Raw genomic sequence first — 21,162 nt, 5'->3', positions numbered from 1 at the left:
GGGAAAATACTCAGTTCAGAATAATGACAAAAAGCATTCAAAATAAATTTATACTGAGATTTTGCCACTTGAAGAACTGATGGGGCACAGGCACAACCCAGGGCCACGTCACAATGTCATGCTACTGTCCCCGCTCCTTTTCCCTCAGCCAGGATCACCTTTCCGTTTCTGGCTTGGGAATCCCCACAAAACTGCATCCGGGGAAAATATTAAACACGGAGAAAAGCATTGCTGTAAAGAAATACTAATTAATTCATGTTATGTTTCAAGACACAGAAATTGGTTTATTCCCATATTGAAAGTTAGGTTAGGTCCAGGCACATTTGTATCTCCAGAATAAGGGCTTTTAAGGAAGAAAAAAAGTTTCTCATGTTTCCCGACATCCCATTAAAATGGTTGTCCTTTGACGTCAATTAGAGCCAGATAAGAAAAAAAAAATCATCCTTAATTGCTTTTAAGAAATAGACATTATTGCTTGCACCGTCGCAGCCAGATTCGATTTCCTTTTACAAGAAACCAGGATGCTGGGAATGCTGTAAAACTCCAGCCCTGCTGAATATGGATGTGGAGCTCTGCTGGCAGGGAGCTGCTTTTCCCTTGGGCTGAGGAAAAAACCAGTGCAAACCCCACCAATGTGCTAAATATCCCCAAAGCGGAAAAAGGCTGGAGCTGGATGTTCGGCTGGGGCTGGTTTGGGATGGGCAGTGGTCGGACACCTCTGCTCTGGAGCCAGGCTGGGAGAGCTGGGAGTGCTCACCTGGAGAGGAGAAGGCTCCAGGGAGAGCTCAGAGACCCTTCCAGTGCCTAAAGGGGCTCCAGGAGAGCTGGAGAGGGACTGGGGTCAAGGGATGGAGGGACAGGACAAGGGGGAGGTTTCCCACAGCCAGAGGGCAGGGTGAGATGGGATATTGGGAAGGAATTCCTGGCTGTGAGGGTGGTGAGGCCCTGGCACAGGCTGCCCAGAGAAGCTGTGGAAGTGTCCCAGGCCAGGTTGGATGGGGCTTGGAGCAACCTGGGGTAAGGGAAGGTGTCCCTGCCCATGGCAGGGGGCGGAACAGGATGGGTTTTAAGTTCCCCTCCAACCCAAACCACCCTGGGATTCTGTGGATGCCCAGAGCTCCATCCCTGCCTCCCCATGAGAGCGAGCGTGACCTGTCCTGACAATTAGAGCTACAGAAACGATCAAACCTCAAAACCCAGGTGTGATTCCTCACAAGGAGCATCACCAGCTTTCTCAAAGCCTTCTCCACAGCCGTCTTACTGCAGGGAATCCATGATTTCTCTGCCCACCAGGAAGAAGAGGAGTCCAGAGAGTAACACCAGGGGCACCCCGGCTGCAGCGAACATGAAGGACCACCCGTAGTAGACGTGCACGGGGACATCACCCAGGCACTCCTCGCTCCTCTCCAGGAGGATGTACTTCTGGAAGTCAGCTGCAAACTCCTTCCACATCACAAAGAGAAACACGAGCAGGAGAAACAAAGCTCCTGGGGAGAGAGACAAAACTGAGTTATTGCCTGTGCAGGAAATACGGGAATGAAGGTGTGAAAGGATCCCAGGAGCTTCTCATCCGTGCTCTGCATCCAAGATTCGTGTTGTGGGATTGCTGCTCCTGGCGTTGCTCTGCAGGTTCCTGTGGAAGCTGAGGCCACTCTCCATGGGAGAGCCCCATGCCACAGTGATCAGTTCCTGCCCTCTCGACCAGCAGCACCTCCGGAGGCTCTGCTTCAGCGGGATAAGGCCGTGGAGAAGCCACTGGAGCAGGGCTGATGCTCCCAGCAGGGACCTGCATTCCTCTCCCTACAGTGGGATGTTTCACCTTTTTCACTTTTAATTCCTCAGATATTAATGAGGAGGTGCCAAAACTTTACTTCTTCCTCTTTTTTGTGTCTACCCCTGCAAGCCGTGTCATAACCAATCCCCACCAGGGGCGAGATAAATCCTGCTGATGGCAAAATTCTGGCACTGCCACCCCCAGAGCCTGCAGGGCCAACATTTTATAGGGTGGGAAAGACACACAACCATGAGATATTAATCTTAGATGGGCTACCAAATACCAGAACAATAACAAGAATAATACGCAGCTTATGCCATGGAGCTGGAAGCAGACGACAAAAATTAGAGTGGCCCAAATCTCATTTATTGTACATGGTTAAAAAAATGCATTTCTATGCTGCTTTTTAAACTCAACGTCTATTAAAGCTAAATAGTGACAGTGTGATGACAGGTCTGAAAGCAGTTCAGAGATACCTGATCTTGCTGCTTCGCAGGTAGAAGCTGCTATTTTTAAACGGTGCTGTATAACACATGGATATACACACACAGAGATATATGAAAGAAATACATCACAGCTTATACTGTTTCTGTGGCTGAAGTGAATTGTTCGAAATTAACTTGGTTGACAAGTTACCACACTGTTCTGTGGATGTGTTGTGGCTTCTGCAGGATTTAATTTCTCCCCTTGCCATTTTTAAATCAAAGGTAGTTGTGGTGTATTTAATTGCTCCTCCTGGCAGTTTATACAATCCAAAACCCGGTTCTTGTGCTAAGGAAAGGAAAGGGGTAAAGCTTGATGTTGATTTAACTGCTTAGGGAGGTTACTGAATCTTCACCGAGTGGAAAAACGTCTGTGTTTTACTGTGATTCTGTTTATAATGGTTATACAAACATCTCAGAGACAAAAATAAGACTCACATGAAGGCAAGAGGCTTCAAAGTCCTCACTAGGAATGAGACACAAGATGCAGCTCCCCATCCTTAGCTGTCACATTTGCCTCCCATGCCCTTAAAACGATGCAGTCTTATCAATCAGAAGTTGGTGTAGCCACACAAACATTCTTTACATCACCCCACACTGATATTCCAGACATTCTCCCTGGCATGTGTTGAGGACAGCATGGAAGAGCCCTTGTTTTTCCTGGAGAGGGAGGCAAGGAGTTAAACAGCAGCTGCTGGAACATTTGCATGTTCATTGAGGTTTTGATACCACTTGAAATTAAGTGCACAAATAAATATTTTACACTTACTATGATAGTTGTATGCTTAAAATACCAATTATTCCACCATAAGAAAGCGATGGCGTGTTCAAATAGTCGCATGTCCTTTACAAAATACAATGTATTGATAAGAAGGCAATTAAGTCTTTATTACTGATGTAATTTAAAATTAAATTAATTAGATAGCAACTGAACCTTGAAAAGTGCTCCTTTAAAGATCAATTTCTATTTCATTAACTTATAATACCTACCGTAAGAGACGCAAATGAAAGCGCAGCCCCAGTGGGACAGAGAACGTGGGTATGGAAAAGTACTTTGGAATTTTGCTTTAAATAACCAGGAATTCTGATTTCTCCCAGGACAACTTAGATGGCCTAAGACTCTTTTTTTTTTTTTTTTTTTCTTTTAAGTAATCAGATCAAAACCTTCCAGTTGTTTCCGAGGAGGGTGTGGGAAGCCTCACGTGTGTGTGGCACCATCCCCAACGTATTCAGGAGATAAGGAATGGGAATTGGTCTCTCCTCTGGCCTCTGGAGAAGCTCCAGGTCTTGGCATGGAAGGATTTATTATTAAACAGGTACTGGAGGCGATGGCATGGCCGTGGCATCCAAATTAAGAATGTTTTCACACTCTGGGCAAATGACAAGAATATGTAAAGCAAGCAGTCTTCTTCTCCGGAATAATTACAGCTGAGTGATGAAGAATCCCTGGGATTTACACCACGTCCTCGGTGGGAAGAGAAAAATCAGAAGGGCAGGTGCAGGCAAAGGACGGTGTGAGCTCAGGAAGGGCAGCTCACCGGAATCTGCTCAGCCAGAAATGCTTGTTTGGAGCAGTCAGAAGTGTTCCTGAACCTGCCTAAAATTTGTCATACTTACAGCCATCAGCAGCCTCTCCATCATGAGAAAATCGGGATGTTCCACTCCCATATTACCGAAGTGTTCAGCACTCTTGTTTTAAAATGCTGCTGTGTTTGGGGTTTTTCATCTGTTGAACAGGTTTCACTTTGCTCCCTTCTCTCTGGGGATTTTAGTGTTGGGCACAGCAGAAAATAATCTTTGTTTCCTGCCAGCTTTGGATGTAGAGACACAGACTCCTTCCTGCTTTGGGCAGCAAAATGAAAAACTGGAAAAATGTAGTCTTCTGTCCTAAGCATGACACTGGCATTGGCACTCACACCCGAGACACGGGGTGTATATTGGGTTTGGGTAAGCAAAGACCTCATCAAACCTCATCCCCACGCTCCTCTCAGCATCCCTGTGCTTTCTCCACTGGAAAATCACCCGAGTGATCCCTTTCCTTGCCTCCTTCTCCCTCTTTGCCTCTGTTCATTAGGATGGTACTGGGAAAAATTAACTGCGAAACTCCATCTCCAGGCTGATGAGGTCAACGGCATCTTCTGGGGAGGGGCTAATTGCCAGAAAATTGCAGCGGGGTATTAAATCTGTCTCCTTTGTGCGCCGCAGATCCGGGGGCCTGGAGCTCCATCCCCCTCTCCCAGCGGAGCTGCGTCTTCCGTGTGGGCAAATTGAAGCAGAGCTTTTCCTTTCTCTCACTTTATTTCCTCGTGACACCTTTATAGCTGCTAATTGTGGGGACAGGTGAGTGAACTCAATCTTTAACTCTTATTCTGGGGAAGCTGCTGAACTTGTGTGTAATCTGCTAATTAGGAGAACAATGAACTTTGACTCGTTCTCCTCTCTCACTCGTTGGCTCTTCAGGATGTTAATAACGACGGAATGGAGGGGCGACCTTCAGCTGCCCTTCCGTAACTGCCAGCCTTCTCTGCACGTGGGGAGCCTGAGACTGCCAAAGTGGAGCTGCTCCACTTGGGAAGCAGAACCTGAGCAAAAAGTCCAGCACGTTATCTCACAGAACTGGGAAATTTACCTTTTTTCCCATGCTGTTGGGTCATGCTGAAGAAGAAGTCGGTCCCACTATGGGCAGGGATGTGACCGATCATCCCAAGTTGCTCCCGGCCCCATCCAACCTGTCCTGGAACACTTCCAGGGATGTGGCATCCATAGCCTCTTTGAGCAACCTGTGCCAGTGCTGCACTTCTAACTTTGGTCTCTAAAATGCCCAAAGGAAAAGAAAACCGAGGAGCGCAAGGCAGGAAAAATGAAGGACCTCGAGCAAAGTTGTGTCAGCAACTCAGAGAGCTTCCAGAAGCTGCAGCACAGGGCTCACCCAACCCTCTCGGTGACATTGCAGTGACAATTCACCAACCTCTGACTACTGACACAAAGGGACAATCAGGCACCAGGCAGATCTGCCACCCTTGGGAGTGCTGAAGCTCATTCCGGGATGGCAAGTGCTGGGAGGAAAGCAGCACTCTGGCTCTTGGCTCACGTATTCCAGGTGCTTTTGGGAGAAGGCTGGCAGGGAAAACTGCTCAGCTGGGGCTGTGGGTGTGCAAAAGCAGCCCCAGCAAATGTCAGATGGGCTACGGCTCTTTCCAGAGTCACCCAGCGGAGGAAATGCAGAGAAATGGCTCCAGTGCTTTGGAAGGGCTCCCAGAAACACCTCCCAGAGTATTCCATCGGTTATGGGAGCTGGCACAGCCAGATTTGCCCTCTGGAATGTCCAGTTAATAGAAGGCACCTCCGAGGGAAATCCAAAGGGATCCAGTTGGGCCATAACAATCCTCACCCTTCGGCGCTGGACTCCCCCAGCGACAGGGACACAACAATCCTCCTCAGCACCATGCCAGGCCGGTCATCCGTAAATGTCTGGGAATGCATTTGCACCAGTAGTGTCTTTAGAGCCTTTTGGTGGAAAAAGTGTGGTCATTTTGCGATGAATAGCCACGACTGCTCCCAAAAGTAGGGAGCTGCTGGGCAGAACAAAGCTGCTGGTGAAGGATTCCCCGCGAGGCCGGGACATCCCGCAGTCCCGGTGCTCCGTCTCCCATTCCGACTGCCAGACCACATTCCCACTCTGCAGATTGCCAGCTTTTTCACACTTCCTCAAGGAGAGATCCTTTCTGCAAGGGAGGTTAATTAACACTGACCTGCAGGCCATGATTAGAAGACAAGAGGCGCTTTCTCCTGCATCATCCCTGCACATGCCGCTATCCGAAGGAGAGGGGTGGCTGGGGATGTGAGGCTGTGTTAAACCCATTGTTCCCACTGCTTAGTGCAATTATGCAAAATATTTTTAGAAGGGATAATGAGAAAATAACCGTGGAGGGATGCAACCCAAATCCATCCAGAAGCCAGGGCCAAGCAGGATCCAGAGGTCTGTGATCAGGATAACCCCGCCTCAGATAAAAGGATCAGTTGAAATGTTAAGGAAACTTTGCTGAAAAACACATTGAATCTCCTTCTGCTATTATTTGAATGAAAAATGTAGTAGGAAGTGTCTTCCAGCTGAACTCGTTCCCCTGAATGACTGTTAATAACAATGATTGCTGTTCAGATTGAAGCTGCATTAATACAAACTTCAATTTTAACAGCAGCATCTTTGTCTAATGCCAAGAGGTTTATGTGATGCATAATCAGCTCTTCTAAAAAGTGTCACATTCGAAGCCCCAGCCTTTTAATCAAGGAGTAGTCAAATAAGGAGGGAAAACAATGAAAAAGAGGGAAAAAAAAAAAAAAAAAAAAAAAAAAAGAAAAAAAAAAAGGAAGACAGTTGAGCATTACTCGGCAACCTTTTCTGTGATATTTCTGCCCAATGTGCAGGCTGGACACACTCCTCACAGACATCTGCTGCCTCCTAGGAGCCTGGACTACAGATGGGAAGAGAAAGCTTCCCGCTCTGGTACAGCCCTTGGATCGTTATCCATTACTGGATCACAACAACCCCATGGAAAACTACAGGCTTGGGGCAGCGTGGCTGGGAATCTGTTTGTGGAAAAGGCCCAGCAGCAGGACACAAACCCAGGGGTGCCCAGGTGGGCAAGAGGCCAGTGACACCTGGCTTGGATCAGGAATGGTGTCCAGGGGATCAGGGCAGTGCTGTCCCCTGTGCTGGCACTGCTGGGACACCTCCAGCGCTGGGGCAGCTCTGGGACTCTCATGACAAGAGGGACATCGAGGGGCTGGAGCGTGTCCGGGGAAGGGAACGGGGCTGGGAAGGGGCTGGAGCACCAGGAGAGGCTGAGGGAGCTGGGAAAGGGGCTCAGCCTGGAGAAAAGGAGGCTCAGGGGGAACTTCTGGCTCTGCACAACTCCTGACAGGAGGGGACAGCTGGGGGGGATCAGGATCTGCTGCCAAGGAACAGGGACAGGAGGAGAGGGAAGGGCCTCAGGCTGTGCCAGGGGAGGGTCAGGTTCATCAGCAGGAATTCCCTCATGGAAAGCATTGTCCATCTCTGTCACAGGCTGCCCAGGGTAGGGGTAGACTCACCATCCTTAGAGGAATTTAAAAGTTGTGTAGATGTGGCAGCTGAGGACATGGCTCAGTGTCAAGACCTTTATTGTTAAATATTTTCATTAATGTTTTCAGCCCCCCAGAATTGGGCTCACTTAAACCCTAAACAGGGCAAAGACAGTGTCTCATGAGATTTATGCCAGATATGAGGAAGCAGGTGAAGGATCTGCAATTAAGCAGTGGTTTTGCAGAGAATGGCCTGATTTCATTACAACGTTCTTCACTTGGCGCAGCTCAGCTGAGCTCCAGCCTGTGGCTGCTTGAGTCATAAAAGGGCTTTTTTCTGAGTTTGAGTCACTGGTATAAATCAAGTATTTCTACTATTGAAGCCAGTTATCCCTCTCAAATACAGAAAAGGAAAAAGCCCAAGTGATAATTCAGTGGAATCATTGCTAACAGCAGTGGGGAAAATGAATAAATGTCTATTTTTAATTCATTTTCCTGCAGCGCCACAGTTTCATCTTTTCAGGTCTCCTTAAGCCAGCCCTCCCATTTTGGATCATGGGGTTTTCCTTTCATCGCTCTGTGGGTTTCCAGCTCTATCAAAGCTGACAGCAGAGGCAGAGGCAGCCCAAATGCAAAGCCTGACTTTGGGGAACTGAGCGGGGCTGATGCTGCCCAGGCTTAACACACCTGCAGGCTTTACTGAAATAAAAGGGTTGAACAGTGAACAGTAAAAACAAAGTGATTTTCAAAATTCTCAGCCTTGCTGGGGCTAAGGACCATCTTGCTAAAGCCTGGCTGATCACAGAATCATGGAGTCACACAATGGCTTGGGTTGGAAGGGAACTTAAAGACCATAAAGGCCGTGGTCAAGGACACATTCCACTGGAGCAGGCTGCTCAGAGCTCCCAGGGGTTTAATTCCGGTGGGGAATCATTTGCTGCTCCCATCAGAGCCCCGTCTCCCGCGGCGGAACTCCATCCCCACCTGCCCCCACTCCCAAGCCGCCCTGCCCCAGCCGTGTCCCCTCACCTGAGAGCAGCAGGAATCCTCCCCCAATTTTGTAGGAGCGGGGGCTGGAGAAGGGGACCCCACACACCAGCAGGAGCCCCCCCACGAGCCCGGCGGCCACGGCCAGCAGGATGAACGCCGTCCAAAAACCTCTGTACACTGCAACAGGAGCAAAAGTCCGTGAAAGGAGAGGGAAAGAGGCTTTCTTCAACCTCAGAAATCTTTTTTCTTGTTGATGCCACATTTAATTACTACTTCTGCAACAGTAAAAACAACACCCTGTGACGCTGCTGTGTCAGGCAGCCGGGGCCCTGGAACAGCCGCGGGTCCAGGGGAAATGTCATGCCCTACAGAACGGGACTGGAATGGGGCCAAAGGGTTGGGAAGGTTTGCCAGGGAGAGCACACCAAAACAAGGGGTGGGAGGAAAGGACACCGCTCTTAGCTGCGCCAGGGAAGGTTGGAAAATCTTGGCAAGAAAGGAAGGAAAATAGCAAAATTTGGAGAGGTGGATTCAGACGGCAGCTTTGTTCTGCTTTAATTAACACTTCGGGAAGGTGCCAGGCTCCTGGTTTAAAATAAAAGAAGCGTTTGGGACTGCAGGGAAAACAGGAGCTCATGAGATCCCCCATTAATGGCCGTGTTTGACTCCAGGAAAGAGAACGGGGCAGGAGAGCAGCTGCCTCTCCATCCAAGGAATTTGGGGGTTTGGCTGTGACTTCATACAACCACCCCAGGCAGAGCTGAGCAGGTTTGGTCCATCACATCCCGCCAGATGGAACGGGATGGGATGTAGCCCTCTAATTTAAGTCTCCCAGTAGCCAAGTGTCCTGCAGACACTGCCATAAACCTTATCCAAAGGCAGTGGTCTTCCAGCAGAGGCCCTCTGATACCCTGCTCCCCCATCCCCTGATTTATCCGATCCCTTGGACCTTGGCATCTCGCCCTGCCAGTTGTTTTCCAGAAGCTCCAGCTCGATTTAAGCCGAGCACGAGCAAGTGGGTAGTGCTGAAATGATTCACACTTGAAAGAAAAACGATACTGAGAAGTTGCCTTTTCCTCATTCGAAACCATTTTGTCAGGAGAGCCACTTAGGGAGAGATAAGCATCTCGAACCCTCCAAAACCACAGAATTCATTTTCATGTTTAACCTGCCGTCACCCGCTTCTCTCAGGGAGCCTAAGAGGATGCAGATAAGGTGGAATTATCTCTGGAGCAGGTAAAGGCTGGAGGAGCCCTCTCCTTGGACAGCCTCCTGTTTTGTCAGCGTTTCCTGACAAAATCCGGGTAGAAAGAGAAGGGTGTCAAAGACAGAAGTGGCTGCTCCCCGCCAGGGCTTTGCAGGGGATTGGGGCAGGGGAGGAGCTGGGTGCTCCCCCTGCCCAAAATGTGTCCCCAGAGGCGATGGGGACACAGAGCCCCCCGCTCCCTGGCACCTCCACAGAACCACTGAGGTCAGAAAAGACCTCTGAGAACATCGAGGTGATCCCGGCACTGTCCCGTCCCTGGGGACACACCTGGGAGGCAGCTGGGGAGGGTTTCACAGCCGGGGCTGACAGGCAGGGACAGATGCCTCCAGCGCCCTTTATTTGGGACGGGGGGAAAAGAAATAAATAAAAATAGCATGTGTGCTCATCAGCAGGATCATTCCAAACCTGGACGCCGTGCCCGTCTCTCCCAGAAACAATCCCGCTGCTTATCTCACTGCGTGTTTGCTGCACATCCTGCACCAGCTCCTCCTCCTCCTCCCTCCACAGTTCCCTCGTATCCATTTGACACCAGAGAGCGTTCCCCGGGGCAGGAATTCTGCACAGCACGGGCAAAGAAAGGAGCTGCTCTCCCTCACATGCTCCTACTGACAATATTTTTTTTTTAATTAATTTCTCATAGGAAAAAAAAAACAAACCCAAAAAAACCAGAACTATAAAAAGGTACTACTGAAGGCTAAGGAAAAGGTCAAGATGTTTGTTTGTGCAGAACGTCTGCCCTGCATCCCCGGAGGCAAGGCAGACTGATGCACACTATTTAAAGAAATCAATTCATTTCAAAAAAGATCATTGAATTAATTCTAACTGCTGCCACCAATTTAGCAAATTAAAATTCCTAACAGCAGCTGATTCATTAAAGAACTTGGAAAATACAGAGAAACATAAATAAAAAGGGACCCAGTTGAAAGGGAGCTCTCCAACTGCGCAGTGTGCAGCGCTTTAAAAATAAGCAGGCCACTTACGTGGATTTTCTAACAATTTGGTCTTTAGCCGATTTTCCAGAGCTTGGTTATTTTGTCTTGCAGCAAATCAACACCTAAGCTATCCTGGGAAACCAGACTCTGGGACAGAGTCAGCGGTCGGGCTGGGTTTGGGTCATCTGGCTCCAGCTCTTCCCAATGAGCGAGGAGAAGGGAGAGAATGGATTTATCCTCCTGCCTTGCTCACAGGAGTAGGTGCTGAGCATCCGGAGGGAGGGAGCTCAGCCCATCCCAGCACGGCCGGGCTGGAGGAGAGAAAATGTGGGAGAAGCTCTCAAGATGTGCCTGGGGCAGCGAACCACGCAGGACTGGTTTGTGAAGGAGCTTTCCAAAGGTCTTGGCCGTGCTCGGCCGTGTGCATCTCCAACAGGAGAACCACAGCACTGACACGCATCCCAGATCTCTGCCTGATCCCTTGGAAAAGGAGCTGCTGGGGGAGAAGGAAAGAAACTCACCTGCAGTTGTGTCATAGGAGGGATGGGGAAAAGGTCCCACAGCAATGGGCATGGGGAAGAGGTAGCCATGCATGCAGAACTTGGGGTGTGCTTGGCTGGCTGGAAAAGATGAAGGAAAAGAAGAACTAAATCAATTTCCCTGTTTGCTTTTATTTCCTCCAGACTCAGTTACAGTACCGAGAGTACAGGTGATGCGTTGTTGTGCAAAACCTGCAAAACCCTCAGTGAAATCAGGGGGCTGGGGAGGAAAAAAAGGCAATAAATCTCAGTTAGAGAGAAAAATAAAAGCAGAAATAAGAACTGCAAAAGAGGGGAGATATCAGAAGATCCGAGACTGCTTCTTGCACTTCTTCTCCTCTTCATAACCGGAATCTGAGGTGGACAAAAATCATGAAAGATGGAACAGCTGAGGTCAGTGTCAACATTCTCATTGCTGCTTTCCCCCAGAGAATGTGCCCGACCACCTAGAAGGGTCAAAATGTTTGGGTACCAGAACAAGGTGCTTCAAGACCTCCAGCTTCTGAGCAGGAAAAGCACAATTAGAATGGAAGTGCCCCATCAATATTAATACCACTGAGGCTTATCGTGATTAACAGTAATAGAATGAATGTTAAATGAATTAATTAATGGTTGGCCACTTATTTAAATATGTTCCCCAGCTCAAAGGAGCACTTTATAATAGGTGGACATTAGTTCATGCTAAATTGACTATGGAATACCTATTGAATTAATTATTACATCCACAAGAGCAGTAAATTAATTTGCCATGATCAATCCTATTATAATAAATACATAAAGAAGTAGCAAAAAGATTTGCCAGTTATCAGAGTGACTCATTTTACTTCAGGTAAAATTATATTATGTATTTCCATATAATGCAATTCAGTAGCAAACTCCCTGTCTCCAGCCTGTCCTTTTTTATCACAAATTTCCCATGTGAAAAAACCTCCCTTTGCTCAGCTGAACGGTGGGGGGAAGCATTTCTGCAAGATTTTACAGGAAGCAGGTCAGGGGCTGGGGGACGGCGAAGTCATTTGAAATTTTAATCACTGCAGAGTAAATTTAGAGTGGGGACCTGCATTATTTGCAGGGAAGTGCCCTCTGAGGTGATTGTGCTGCTCCACAGCCACGGGAACATCTTCCATGGAGCCCTCGGTGGGAACAGGGCCAAGGTTCTTGTGGTGTTTAAAGCCTTGGCAGAACTTATTTAAAATCTGGGGGGTTTTATCCCGCAGTCTTAGAGTTGTGGCCCCTAGCAGGGCTGGTGCCAGGCGTGTCCTGGAGTGGTCTCACTCCTTTCCTGCCCCTGGTTCTCTGGGCCAACCCTTCACTGCACGAGGGCCACCAGGCTGGCACCAACCAGTGTCACAGAACGGGCTTCACCCTTTCCTTCAATTTGTTTTTGGAGAGTTGAATGTGTTCTCCAAAAAAAAAAAAAAAATACAAAGGCTTTTGCATCCCTCTCTGCTTACTCTCAAGTGCAGTTTGAACGTTCTCTAAAGAGTAAAAACAGGCGAGGTGTTAAAATAAAATGGCTTTCCATGGTGCACCGCTGGTCCTGAGCACCCAGGGACGCCACAGCTGAAATCGGAGGGAGCTGGGAATGCTGAGCGCCTGGAAGGCAGAAAACAGGGACAGAAGAGCGATGCCAGGAAGGGCACGGGCTCACATTCACAGAACTCCGCTGGGCACAAACACCAAGAGGTGCTGGGAGGGAGGGGGAGGAAGGAAGCGTTCTCCTGGCTGGGGGAAGCCACCGCTTGACGTAACCTTGCAGGTGACAAACGAAACGGCCTCAAGGGATTGCAACATTTCTGTGAACAGCCCTCTGAGAGCAAAATCCGAGCCAGAAAATGAGCACAGAAAGGGCACATGAAGAGTGAGACAGGTTTGCTTCTGACAGAAGATGAGAACGACAAAAGATGAAATAAAAACAGTCTCCGCACCCCTGGGAGCGCTTTCTGTGTTTGTCTCCCACCCAGCTGTGAGGGGATGCTGTGGATAAGGAGTGGTGGCATTGTACTCACTGTACCAGAAGGTCCAGATGGTCTCAGGGTGGCCCTCGCCAAAGAACCAGCACCGCCAGAAGAAACCCTCGTGGTGGAAAATGGGGATCTCCTTCCCGACCTCTGTTGGAATTTCAGCCTGGGGAGGAATGAAAGTCCAGGCTCAAACAGGGAAGATCGTGGTACAAAGACTGCATGTTTCTCTTACACAGATGTTGATTAAATTTTTTATGGGGTTTTCATTTGTTTTTTGAGTCAACTTTGGAGGGATTGGGGAACATGGAGAAGCTGCTCTCCTTGACTTCCTGCTGTGCCAGAGCTTTGGAAGGATCTGATAACAAAATGTCCTGCAGACCTGCACAAACCATTTTCTGCCTTCGCTGCTGTCCTTACGGCCCTGCTGGCCAGAGCTGGATGGGAATTTCAGGGAGCTGGGCCTTCTGAGTGCGCTCTACTCCTCAAACAACTTCCTCCAACACGCAAACCAGACCTGAGAGCACAGGGTTTGGGTCTTTCCAGAAGGGACGATATTGCAAAGTTCAATCATGGAAGATTTACCAAAGGATTTACTAAAATTATCTCAAAGCCAGTTTTATCTTCCTCAAACACAGTTTGGCAAAGGAGACAGGACTGTAACAAAATTAGGTTTCGTGATGGATGGGGAATGTCCACAGAGGATTCTGCCCTGTGAACAAGAGAAAGGAGATGGAACTCAACAGGGAGGTGCCAGAGGTGCTTATCCTGTCACAGGTTAATAGGTTTGGGTGGGAAGGGACCCAAAAGACCATCCAGTCCCACCCCCTGCCATGGGCAGGGACACCTTCCACTATCCCAGGCTGTTCCAAGCCCTGTCCAGCCTGGCCTTGGACACTTCCAGGGATCCAGGGTCAGCCAAAGCTTCTCTGGGCACCCAGAGCCAGGGCCCCACAGGGAAGAATTTCTCCCCAGTATCCCTCTGGCCGTTGCCCCTTGTCCTGTCCCTCCATCCCTTGTTCCCAGTCCCTCTCCAGCTCTCCGGGAGCCCCTTTAGGCACTGGAAGGAGCTCTGAAGTGACCACAAAGATCTTCTGCTTCCCTCACCTTGACGTTTTTATGCATCAGGTTTGAGCAGCTTCCAGAGCTCCGACCTGATTCTCCTTTTACTCTCAGGATAAAATCCTGACTATGACAAGGGGAACATTCAGCCCTGAAACTTCCTCAGCTGCTGGCTCTGACTTGGTGCATCCACAGCACATTTCACTGAGTTTGCCAGATACTCAGCCCATCCTTATCTGCAAGGGACAGGATTTGACAGTTTAAGAAAGGGCAGAGAAGGTAAAAACAGAGCCTGTTATCCACAACCAGTAACAGAAATAGAAATAATAGAAACAGTGTCTGAAATAGAAATAAAATAGCTCAGAGGGAAGAGTAAGAGCAGTTCCTATTTCTGCCTGGTGCTTTTGAAGTCACTGCCTCAGCGTCAGGCTCCTCAACACTTGGCCAAGAGCGTCTCTGAAATGTTTGAGATGCTTATTGGTGTCGTGCAGTGCATCCTCTCTGCTCTCCCCTCTTTCGAAAACAACTAAAATGTGAAACAATTAACACTGTCACTTCCCAAGTGCACGAAAAACAAGTGGCTCTTCTCTGTCTCTGCCATCCCCAGGCTTTACCCAGCTGAGCGAAACTAAAGATCCTGTCTTCTGTTTCCCTTCTCCAGGCATTTTTTCCATCTTCCCCCCCCACCCCCGCCTTTTTTTTTCAGTTAGGAAAGTCATTTGGAACCATGACTCAAGAAAACAGTGCCCTACATTTAATTATGGGATTCTGAAATGAAAGAAAAATATTTCTTGCTGGCTTCATGATGCTTACCCAGGGTGACTCATCGCACCAGGAAAAAAAAAAAAAAAATCAAACCTAATTGGATTGAACTTTGAAGTAACAAAAAGTCTCCGCACAACAAGGATCCTCCTGTCATTTCACAATGGAAACCACACACTGATTGGCACAAAAACATTCTGGGGGAGTGGGTGGCTCGAGGAACTGATCTGGTTGTTATTTCATTGAAGAGTTAGACAACAGCAAGTGCAGCGACAATCCAACTTGAGGGATCTACGTACAAGTGACACTAGCCCTCAGCACCGAAAGATCAGCCTGTCCCTTGAAAATTGCATTTCCTGCTAACTAAAATCCTATATAAATCCCACTTTGAGGATATCCAGGCCACTGGTTGGATGGGCAGCCACCCGTGTGCTCTGCTCTGTGTCTGATGTTCGCTTCTGTTCGGTGTCTGTGCTGCAGCTGTTTCACCTCAGAGGGAAGCGATTGCCAAGCCCCACCCTTTTAAACATGAACTAATTTTAAATCAAGAAACTACAGAGGGAGAAATCTTTTAATGGCAAATATCAGGAGATATCTTTTGTCTTTAGAAGGAAATGCTGCCAGCAACTAAAGCTCTCACATTTTTGCCTTTCATTCTCTAATGTTCATATCTGCCAGATTACAGAGGCGCCGTCTTAATGTTTTCTAGACACAATTTACTCCAGCTAAAATGCTCACTATTAGGGAAAATCTGGGTTGGATTTTAAAGAATCTAAAGTTTTACCTCAGAGCTAACATTTTACCTCAGGCTGACCTTTTACATTAGCAGGTCACTTTCACTGAGCGCAAATACTATCACAGATTTCAAAATTTTAGGCTGGAAATTATCTAGGTAAGTTCTCTCAAAGCACAAGATTTCAGAGCTCACCCCCCCGGTGCTCAGAGTGCTGTTCCCATGCTCGAAGACCCCGCAGGTGTCCGTGGCCAGAAGCCAATAATCCGTCCCAAAGGCGACGAGGAAGAGCAACACCCCGGTGCCTCCGAGGATCCCGGCTGCCAGGGCGGCTGCTCCGGCCTTCATGGGGCAGCAGCGGGGGAAACCAGCACAACTGGGAATCGGAACAGCAGGAAAACCCCTGAGTTTTCCCGGTCTCTGGAAGAGCGGGGCCAGAGAAATGCTATTTTTGGATGTGGGTAATGATCTCCTGGCTGGTGTGGGTTTCAGGGGGTGGTGGAGCAGGACTAATAAAAGCGGATGACCTGGCGTGAGCAAGCAGCTGTGGCATTAAGGATCATGGCAAGCAGATATAGAGGCAGAGCAGGGAGCCATCCAAGGGGACACACGGCCGCTGCTGCCGGAGCAGCGGAGCCGGGAGCCCTCAGGACACGGCTCTGGGTCACGAGTGCAGAATTCCCGGGACACCAGGGAGTTATTCCAATCCCTCCCCGCACACACGAGCAGAGGTGGACTCAAAGGTCTTCCCCACACCGTGGAGCCCGTGGTGTCCTCAGCCACTGTGGTGACACCTCTCACTGCGTCCCCACAAATAGCACTCCTGGAATTCGCGCCTCCTCCTTCCTCTGGGTAGAACTCTGACGTGGCTTTTACAGAAAGTAACCCCAGGGATGCAAGAAAAACACTGGGAGATGGTAAATATCCTCTTGGAAGGGTTGCAATCAGCACCTCTGCACCAGGCAGGTCCACATGGAGCTGGGCAAGGAGCATCCAACACGGACACACCGGGGATGTCCTGCAGTTGTAAATGATGTTCTCCCTCCTGCCATGGAAAAGTAGATTATATGGATCCATACCCCTCCCACCCACCCAGCCTGCTGTGGGAGAAGTGTCTCCTGGGAGCAAGGACATTCCTGCATGGAATTTCATTGCCATTTGCTTGTTAATGTTTTTGGCTTTTGCTGGAGCATCTGCTGTCGATCACTGCCAGGAATGGGATGCCAGACTAGGGAAATGATAATTTCTGTAGGGCAGTAACTGTATCCCTGTGACATGCCAGGAGGCTGGGAGGAGAAATTTAAATTATAGTCAAAAACCAGGTTCTGATTTTCTAACCTTAGCCTCAGTCATGACCTGCTCTAAACTGTGGGGGGGGTGGTGACGATGTTGACTTCCCTATCCTATGGGAATTTGTGTTGCCAAATTAATTTCCAAATCAATTTAATATTTAAAGTTACCTGTGAATCATATGGGTATCTCAAAGCAACTGCACACTGGTTAGGGAACCTGGAGAAAGTTGGGAAAAATTTTGACTACACTTCTTCTTGAGGCATACGGAGTGATGAATGCTCTCAATCTTCTGTTGGGCTTCTACAAGCACAACAGAATTTAAATTATAATAATTTATTTTATCCTCTGCATTGTCTCTCTTAAATATTGCAGGGGTAGCTATTAAATAACACTTCAGACCTCTCTCCCCCACTATCCCAGGAACAGAGTTGCTCCTGGTATAACCTGACTGTGAGCATGTGAGGAATTCCTCAGGATCGGGGATCGAGAGCAATCCCTTCACTGACACAGGGAGAAAGGAGAGCTGGGACAGGGTGCAGACTTTCCATCATGCAGGGTCAAAACTCAGCCACAGAGCTGGGATTCTGCAGGAATAAACACACCCTGTCCATCCTGTTGTCCTGCAATTCCACTGGAAACACTCCCAGCTGCTGCAAGGGATTTCCATGTAGGTTCTTGTGACCGACCCTCCCTAAACCTCCACTCATCCCATTCCTACACAAATCACTTCTTCCCACCTCATCCCAGCATATTCATTCTTTTTCCATGGTTTTGAACAGCAATAACCCACCCAGTCACTGGTGCTCCACTGCTGCTCTTTGTAGTGAACATAAAAATGTTGATCAAATAAAAAGTACAACTCATCTATCACCTAAATAACCAATTAGTGCAATTCCAATCAGCCATCTAACTACCACACAATCCTGGCTAAACCTGCCTGAAGTGACAATGACAATTGGTTGCCATCTCTTCTTGTGATCTCCTCCTCAAAGCTGGACACAGCTGAAAGGAGCTTTGGGAACGCCCAGAAGAGCCGGGTGAAAACGAGGATTTGCACACCAGGAGAGAGGATTTTTTTTTCTTCTTCTTCTTTTTTTTTTTGGTAGCTCACACTGCAATTACATAAAATTAAAATGCAAAGTGGGCACTTGTGTATTTTAGTTTTAAAAAAGGGATTAATGCACACTTCCACATTTCTGGGTGCATTTTGAGCCAGCTGTATTTGGCACTTCTGTTTTTGTGCTACTGCACATCCCAAGTTAGTGCTGTTTGCCATTTGGAAATGTCCTCAAGAATTCTGGGTCCTCCTGGCAGAAAAACTCTGCATGGCTGAGGCAGAACATTGCTGGTGCCCAGTCTTCTTGGCTCTTCACAGGATGCCTTGTGCCCAGTCAAACATCCTCCAAATTCCAAGCATGTGGAACAGGAATTGAGTTCCCAAGGCTGAAATGTCTCTCCCTGCACTGAAATCCCACTCCTGACAGGTGTTTCTTTTCAAAGGCAGGTTGGACAGGGATTGGAGCAACCTGGTCCAGTGGAAGGGTTTGGAACTGGATCATCTTTAAGGTCCCTTTCAACCCAAACCATCCTGTAATTCCAGGATGATCCTATGATTCCTTGTCACAGCCCCAAGCATCACCTTCAGGATCCAAGAACTTCCTGGGCACCGAGACTGTGTGGTCTCTGCCACAGCCTGCAGAAAGTGGTAACGATGACGTTTGTCCTTTAGAGCCCGTGTTGGCTCTGGAATGCCACACCAAAGCCAGGGGGTGAATCAACCACCCAGCACCACATTCCGTGCAAAGGCAGACGCAAACACCATTTAACTCCCGAGCAAAACAGCCCTTCCTTTCTTCCCTTGCTTCTCCTGGTGCCAACAGGGACCTGCCTTCAGCATCCTCTTATCCACAGAGATCAAATGATAGTGCCACCATGGGCAGCTCCAGGACTTCAGTGGATGGAAAGGAAACTCATATCCTGAGCATTTTATTAATTCCTAATTGACCCCGAGGATTTTTGTTTGGTTGATTTTCCCTTAAGCTTTTAAACCAAAATTGTGACTCTCCGTAACATACCTATTCTAGCAAAAGGAGCTGGGGCAGGTCAGCTCAGATTTTCCACAGAACTGGGTGTTTTACCTTTGAATTGATCAGAGACTCCATCAGCACAGTCTGTGTTGTTATTTCCTGAAGTTTGATCCATGCTCACAGAAAAATTTACATTTTATGTAGATAGATCAACATATTTTCACTCTCTCATGCGGAAAGCAGAGGACTTCTTGGAATTTGATAAGGAGATGAGTTTCCAGGGCTGCCTTTGGAGATTTCACTGAGTCCCTTTGGAGGTCTGCAGACCTTTCTTCACCAGAGTTTGGCCTGATGATCCTGGGTGGTGAAATCCTGGAATCGGTTTGTCAGGGCAGGGGTGGAGTCCCTGTCCCTGGAGGGATTTAAAATCTCTGTGGATGTGGCCCTTGGGAACGTGGGTCAGTGGTGGCCCTGGCAGTGCTGGGGGAAGGGCTGGGCTGCAAGGATTTAAAGGGCTTTTCCAAACTAGATTATTCCATGGTTCTATGATCTGCTCTGCTCCAAAAGATGTCCCACGTGGCGTTTCCTCAGGCAGTGAACCTCTCTAGAGCCTCTTATTTCTCTCTTTTCTCCCCAAACCTCGGAACAGCAAAGCCAAGCAAACCACACCAAGAGCACCCCAGCACTGCCAACTTTGCCTTGGAAAAGCCACCAACATCCCCCACGGTTTCACAAAGTGCAACCCCCCAGTCTGAGCTATGCTGGAAGGGAGAGCAATAGATACCCACGTTGACATTTGCCCCTTTAATTCTGCATTAAAGTCATAATCTCCAGTTCATCTCCATCACACGCTCCTTTTTCATCTCTCCCGTCTCCACGTCTCTTGGAAGAAGCACATAAGCCTGGATGTTGAAAGATCCTTAACGGTGCTTCTGAGGCTGAATCCCCTCCAGGACTTGATGTGAGGAGAGAAAAAAGCTCAAATTTGCCTCACCTGCTTCTCAAGCGCTACCAGCCCTTTCCAGGATTAAGTCATTATAATCTCCTTAAGCAGTCATGAAATAAAATAAACACAAGTGTGGTTTTCTGCTCAAAATAAAAATACTGAAGTTCACATGAGGAAATGCTTTTGGAGTTGCGAGCGCAGGGGACATTTTGCCCAATTTTCAAATGCAGCTGAATGATGTCTTTACAAAGAGTTTTCTGATGCGGTTTTTGGGCTCTCGCTTTGCCATCGAGCAGCTCCCCGTCATTAAAAACTTTTGCCCATTTTAACCTGGACTTTCCACAGATTCCTGTAAACTTGCCGAGGAAGCACAGAGCAAAAACTCTCTGAACTCCTAAAGGAATCAAACCGATGCAATTTATTTCCACAGAACCATGCAATATTCAATGATACACTGAATCCATGTTTTTAACACTTTTTAAAGGACTAAAACCCTGGAAAGAATTAATTAGGCATGCTCTGAAGCCTGAGCACTTAACAGTTTTCCACTTGGTTGTAGAATTTTAAGACCACCAACACTGGATACTGGCAAAGATTATCAAAGGTATTCTGGGCTGAAATACAAACTAGTCAGAGGGCTTGGCCACTAAGTGACTGGAAAATACTTCACAAAAGCTTTAGCCAGGCTATTATATTTTGTAAAGACATTTTAAGAAAAAATCCACAGTGACCAGAAGGTTAAATTTAGGGCAGAGTGACTCATTGGGAAAAAATGTCCTGCTGGGAATATTGTCTTCTCTGCAGATCAAGAAAATTGTTCATGCAGCAGAGAGGTAGTGATGGCCCCAGCACTCAAAGCGGGGTTGGAAGGGAATGATGGGCTGGGATCCATGAAGGATCCCATGCCTGAGCATGGGAATGTGGGCCTGGGCTGGAGCAGCCTCTGCAGCCACTGCACACCTGGAGCCAGCAACCTCTGGGAGATCCTGGCATGGAAACATCCCTTGTGCTGAATTGAGATGAAAATGTACAACTTCAAAAAAATGCAAGGAATTTTATTTTATTTTTCTTTTTTTACCTTTTTTTTTTTTTTTCCTACATCAGATAAAATTTCCATTCCATTTTCTGGCATCCTTCCAACCAATTCTGTTGCCTACAAAGAAATCTACCCCCACTAAAACAGCCACCATTTAATAAGGTCCTTGATAACCCATAATGATTTTGCAGAGAACTGATGGGAATCTCAATTGGAAAAAGCTCCTTATTTAAGTGCCTGGTGCCCAGAAAAATGATGGATGCTGTACAAAGATGACAAGGATTGATGCAAGACAAA

The 21,162-nt window shown here is 47.9% G+C and overlaps 1 protein-coding gene across 1 annotated transcript; it reads right to left on the bottom strand.

Moving 5' to 3' along the window:
• Positions 1-258: 258 nt before the first annotated feature.
• LOC120765978 (transmembrane protein 182-like) lies at positions 259-15,987 on the bottom strand. The gene is made up of 5 exons (XM_040091287.2): positions 15,759-15,987; positions 13,055-13,172; positions 11,028-11,126; positions 8,347-8,484; positions 259-1,487 (listed from the first exon to the last, which is right to left on the bottom strand). Exons 1-5 carry the CDS (start codon positions 15,909-15,911, stop codon positions 1,258-1,260), a joined length of 738 nt encoding a protein of 245 aa, XP_039947221.1. The 5' UTR covers positions 15,912-15,987; the 3' UTR covers positions 259-1,257.
• Positions 15,988-21,162: the final 5,175 nt, after the last annotated feature.

The sequence above is a fragment of the Hirundo rustica genome, chromosome Z, assembly GCF_015227805.2.
Source record: "Hirundo rustica isolate bHirRus1 chromosome Z, bHirRus1.pri.v3, whole genome shotgun sequence".
Classification (NCBI taxonomy): domain Eukaryota; kingdom Metazoa; phylum Chordata; class Aves; order Passeriformes; family Hirundinidae; genus Hirundo; species Hirundo rustica.
Note: the sequence above shows the minus strand (reverse complement) of the source record. Positions and strands in the feature narration are given on the sequence as shown.